The sequence below is a fragment of the Mycteria americana genome, chromosome 15 (genome assembly GCF_035582795.1).
Source record: "Mycteria americana isolate JAX WOST 10 ecotype Jacksonville Zoo and Gardens chromosome 15, USCA_MyAme_1.0, whole genome shotgun sequence".
In the NCBI taxonomy this organism is placed as follows: Eukaryota; Metazoa; Chordata; class Aves; order Ciconiiformes; family Ciconiidae; genus Mycteria; species Mycteria americana.
Window position 1 is genome coordinate 6,647,456 of NC_134379.1, and position 5,445 is coordinate 6,652,900.

Sequence of the window (5,445 nt, forward strand, 5' to 3'; positions counted from 1 at the left end):
GGGACACCCAGGCCCCCCGCTCTGTGGCACGCTTGGGCCGGCCGTCGCTTCTGCCGTGCGATTCCTGGGGAAGCCGGCACGCACCCCGGGGTGCTCGCTTCCCATCCCCCCCTCCCTGAGTCACACGCTGCGGGGGGAAGCATTGCCCCTGCGTGTCCGCGTCTCTGCGTGGAGGGAGGCGGGAAATGCCGGCGCCAGCAGCGGGGCGGCTCCCGCAGCCCACCCGGCCCTTCCCTGCGGGGACGCTGCCTGTCCCCCGGCCGGGGCAGGGCGGTGCCGGCGCGGCGGGTGCGGGCCGAGGCGGCGCCGGGGCGCTCGGGGCGGGTGCCCGGGAGGTGGCGGGGCGGTGCCGGTGCCCGGGGAGGTGCCGGTGCCCGGGGCGGCGGCAGGGCGGGTCGCGGGGCCGGGCGAGGCGGAGCCGTCGAGCAGCGCGGCCGGTGCCCATGGGAGCCCGGGGGAGGCTGCGGGCCGGTGGATGCCCATGGCTTTCAGCCCGGGGCTGCTGTTGGTGGCCGGTTCCTTCGCCGCCTTCCGCCTGCTGAACCGGGGGCTGGAGCGGCTGGTGCCGCCGCCGCCCTCGGCCCGGCGCAACCGCTGGAAGTGGCGCAACATCTGGACGTCGCTGGCGCACAGCGTGCTCAGCGGCGGCGGGGCGCTGGCCGGGTGAGCGGCCCGGGCACCGCGGGGCCCCGGAGGGCACCTGGGGCCGGGGGGGGGGCACCGGCCTGCCGGGGGGACCGGGAGCACCAGAGGGGAATGGGGGCGTCGGGGGACCCCGACGGGAACCTGCAGCGAGGGGGGCACCGAGGGAGATTGAGCCCACCCCGGGCGGAGGGGGGGGGGGGAATGGAGGTGTCGGGAGACCCTGAGGAGCATTGGGGAGGGTGTGGACCTGGAAACTGGGGGGCACTGAGGGATGGCGGAGGGATCAAGGGGCGCAGGGGGACGGAGAGGCACCGGGGCAGCAGGGGACAGGGAGACTCTGGGGGAAACAGGAGGACAGGGGTGCTCATGGAGGGATCAGGGGAACAGGAGGGCTCCGGGGGGGTCAGCAGCACCGGGCGGGCACCAAGGACACTGGAAGGGAATTGGGGGACCAGAGGCACTGCCCGGCACTCACAGCTCCTCTCCCCGCAGGTTCTGCCTGCACCCCGGCCTGTCCGAGGACCTGGTGGGCACACACCCGCCCGGGGCACACAGCCTGGTCGCCATGTCCGTAGGTGAGGTGAGGGGAGCGGGCTGCCCCCCATTCTGCCCCCCCCCCCGGGGGGTCTCCAGGGGCTCATCGGTGCCTGACACCAGTCCCCCGAGCCACGTCGTGGGCAGTGATGTCTCGGGCACCCCAGACAATCGCCCTATTCTTGGCAAAGGACAGTGGCTCCTTTCTGTCCCACGGCACCCGCAGCCAGGAGGTACTGGGCACCAGGCTGCCCACCACCATCCTCGTGGGGCAGCCAGGGCTTGGAGCATCCCAAAAGTGCCCATGATAGCGGGGCGATGCAGATCCCCCCAAAGCCTCGAGTTAAACCTGCCAGTGAGGAGGCCAGGAGCTTTGAATTCTCTGGCTGTGTGAAGCCTTTCCTCCCCCCTCCCCTTGTCACCTTCTTGCAGATCTGTCACCAGACCTGTGGTCAGTGCTAACAGGCTTCCTGGCATGGCTACAGCTCGGCGAGGAGGTTTGAGCATCTAAAATGCCAACATGGGGTTGGTTTGGTGGCAGCAAATCCTGCAGCTGTTAAGGGCTCCAGGCTGAAAGGATGTGGGGTGGGATCCAATCCCGGGACATTAACATGGGTGAGGGTCCATGTGCTGCCTTCACTCTCACCCTTCTCCGAGAACAGACCCAAGTGATCAGTTAGTTAGTGCCTCTCCTGAGGAGCATGTCCTACAGAGTGATTGCAGGAGGGACCCAAAACACAGCAAGTCCCTTCTTGCTCTGTGTGTGACTCACCACCCACCTAGGGCTTGGGCTGAGCTGTGGCCATCACTTCCCCGGCACCCAGTCAGGAGCAGAGCCTGCTGCGGGGGGAGTCCCTTGGCACAGCCCTTCCTGGCGCCGCTTCTTCGCTCACGGCCTCTCTGTTCCCAGGTTATTTCCTTGAAGACTTTGTGGACATGTTGTGCAATCAGAAACTTCACCAGTCCTGGGAGCTGCTCTTCCATCACTCTGTGGTGAGTCCACTGGCCGCTCTCCGAGGGACAGACCTTGGCACTTGTGCCACCGGGGAGGCTGGGGGACCTGCTGTTGCTAGTGTGGGTGTTTGCTACCTGTTACAAAATCTGATTTTTCTGCCTGGAGAGAGGAGCCCGGCAGCCCAGACAGCAGGGCTTGGAGCTCCTCTAGGTCCTGTGGGACTCTTCAGGGCCTGCAGAAAGACACCCAAAGATGGAGCAGGAAAAAACCCCAAGTGTGTGCAGAGTAGGGGGGCAGAGAGCTGGGCCAGGCGGCTGATCAGTAACAGTGGCGTGGACAGGCAGTGAGTGACCCAGGTGTCCCCACCGGCACAGGCGAGCAGCTCAGCTCCTGCCAGCTCTCGGCCACTTGAGTAGCTGCCAGGAAGGGCTGCACGTTGCCTCCTTCCACCTCCCGCTCCTTGGGGTGCTTTCCTCTCATTCGGGTCAGAGCTGTGGCCACGGGGCTGGGGTGGCTGGAGCAGCCGTGGTACAGGAGCCACGTTGGTGCCCTCTGCCTCCCTTGCTCCTGGTTGTGCCCGGTGTGGGTTTCTCTTTGATCGCCTCCAATGTCCGGATGCCAGAGCGTTGTGGATGCTGCAGGGCAGGGGGGTGGCACGGCCCGGAGGTGAGCAGCAGAGATGCTGTGGGGTGCAAGGGGGGCACAGGGGTCTGCTGGGGCCGGGGATGGGGGACAGGGACAGCGCTGGGACCTACCTGGGATGAGGCGGGGGAGGCGATGGTCAGACCTGCTGTCTCGCAGAGTCCATCGAGCCCTGCGGCTCTGCCGGCTGCTGCTCGCGAGTCAAAAGGTCATCTCCACAATAGAGCTAATTCAAGCCAAGATGGTGACTTAGCAAGCAGGGAGCAGATAATCTCATTAAAGAGCCAATACAGAGAACAGCATTAATGGTATAAACTGAAGAAAGGACCGAGTGTGCTAAGGCACAGGCAGGCAGAGCCTGTCCCCCAAGCCAGCAGGGAGGGTGCGGGGCAGGAATCGCGCCCGCTCTGCCCCCAACAGCCCTGTCCTCTGCTGCAGCCTCCAGCAGCCCCAGGGTGCTTCAGGCCAGGCTTGGGGCATCCCACAGGGCTCTCTGATGCACCAAAGCCGCTTAATCCCTGCAGCGTGCCTGTCCGGGGGAGAATCCCTGAGCCAGCAGCAACCCTAGCCCTGGGCTGCACGTCTCCCTTCCTGCCCGTTCAGCCGTTCACTGGGTGTGGAAAAACCTGCTGGGCCACAACCAACTGTGTTTCCCAGGCCACAAAAGCAGGGTTAGGTCGGGCTGCTCTGTCTCCTCTGCCAACCTGGAGTTTATAGAATTGTTTCCTTCTCCTCCCACTGGAAAAAAAAAAACACGTTCAGGTTTCATGCAACGATGGGGAGGCTTTATCTTGTGCCTGAGGCTGCAGCGCTGGCTGGAGGCTGCAATGCTGCAGAGATATGTGTGGGGTGACGAGCAGCGGTTTGGCACTGGCATGATAACTGTTTCTACCTCTGCTCCATGCTGCGCCCAAGCACGGAGGGCTCCAGCTTCCACCAGCTGAGAGCAACCAGCTCCAGGGCTCGGCCTCTCTTCTTTCTCCTTCCCAGGTGATTGTCTGCTTTGGTATTGCAGTGCTGCTCCATCAGTACGTCGGGTTTGCCCTCGTGGCTTTACTGGTGGAGATTAACTCCATCTTCCTCCACCTGCGGCAGATCCTACTCATGGCTAACCTGGTGCACACCGCCTGCTACCGCCTCAACAGCATCATCAACCTGGGCACCTACGTGGTGTTCCGCATCGCCACGCTGGCCTGGATGACCCGCTGGCTCTTCCTCAATCGGGAGAACGTGCCCCCAGCAACATACGCCGTGGGCACAGTGGGCATGGCAATCATGACGCCCATGAACATCATTCTCTTCTACCGCCTGCTGCGTAGCGACTTCTTCAAGTCCAGCCGGGATGTGCAGCGGGAGAAGCAGCAATAGCCCCCTTCACCGCAGGGTCCGGGGGATGAGCAGCCCCGAGCCCATGGAGGAGGACAGCAAAGCGCAGTGGAGAGTGAACGTGGCTGTTTCAGTACCTCGCGTGGAGGGTCCACACTAACAGAGCATCCAGGCTTTTCTTGTGGCTGCAGATCCTGGGCCCTGCACAGCAGAGAAGGTGCTCACGGACCAGGCACTGGGGCTCTGCTCCCCCCGCACCTTTGGATGACGTGGTCAGACGACCGGGAGCTGCTCAGAGAAGCCTCGACAGCTCTCGCAGCTCCTCGAGGCACCGCTGAGATGAGAAGGGAGCAGAAGAGCACTGTTTCCCCACTGCTCTTCCGGACATCCAAACACCACAGTGTGTTTCTAAACCCTTCGGTGCTGCAGCCCGCAGCATCCCATCAGCCAGGGGACACTGCGCTCAGCCCTGCGTTCTCTGTGGCACTTCCCACGGGAGCACCACCAGGCAAGAGAGGCTCCAAGGCTTTGCCGTCGAGGCCAGGGCCAGTAAAAGCCAAATCCTGCACTCATGAGTCCTCCCTGAGGAGATTGTCCCAGGTGGGTGATGGAGGGAGAGGCTGAGACCTGTCTGGGTGGGATGCTGCCCGCTGTGGGGTCCAGGTGGGGGGCAGAGCACTGAGCAGTGGTGCTGTGCTTGGGGACGGGCTGCCAACTTCTCCTGACAACTGGAGCTTTTTCTGTGTTGTTTTGTTCCCAGATATGTTAAGTGTCCATAAATGAGCGTGGGAGAGCGTGAGTCGCTGGCCAGGATGATGCTATGTGATGGTCACTTCCCACAGATGTGGAGTTTTCAGGCATAGGCATCTATTAGGATTTAGGCATCTATTAGGATTGAAAAGTTCTGCTGCAGAGCCCAGTGTAACGCTCTTACCCAGCAGCAAGAGCTCTTACTAACATGAGCTTTTAATAAATGGCTGCAAATAAAACGGCTGAAGGGGAAGGGGCTTAGAGGGAAAAAGGGACTTGGCATCCCAGCCTGCTCCAGGGGTCTCACGGCTCAGCACAGGGCTTCTTATCCTACGTCTCCCCGCCACGGAGTAAAAATACACTGTACACTGGCACTGTCTACCTCTCTTGGGGTTTTTCCCCCCTCTCCTTTCTATGGAGGAAGATGAAGGTTTCTCCTGTTCCTACTGACGCTCTCCTGCCCTCCTAGGCAAGGGGAGGCTGTGCTTTCCTTGCGGCTGGTAACTGGGAGGCTAAACGGCAGCAGGATGCGTGCCAGCTCGCACTGTGGCTCTGCCTTTAGCCCTGCTGCACCGAGCCGCTTGAGACTTGCC

The 5,445-nt window shown here is 62.8% G+C and overlaps 1 protein-coding gene across 1 annotated transcript; it reads left to right on the plus strand.

Moving 5' to 3' along the window:
• The first annotated feature begins 353 nt into the window (after positions 1-353).
• TLCD2 (TLC domain containing 2) lies at positions 354-5,226 on the plus strand. Its single transcript, XM_075517968.1, has 4 exons — positions 354-663; positions 1,138-1,220; positions 2,090-2,172; positions 3,767-5,226. Exons 1-4 carry the CDS (start codon positions 476-478, stop codon positions 4,142-4,144), a joined length of 732 nt encoding a protein of 243 aa, XP_075374083.1. The 5' UTR covers positions 354-475; the 3' UTR covers positions 4,145-5,226.
• Positions 5,227-5,445: the final 219 nt, after the last annotated feature.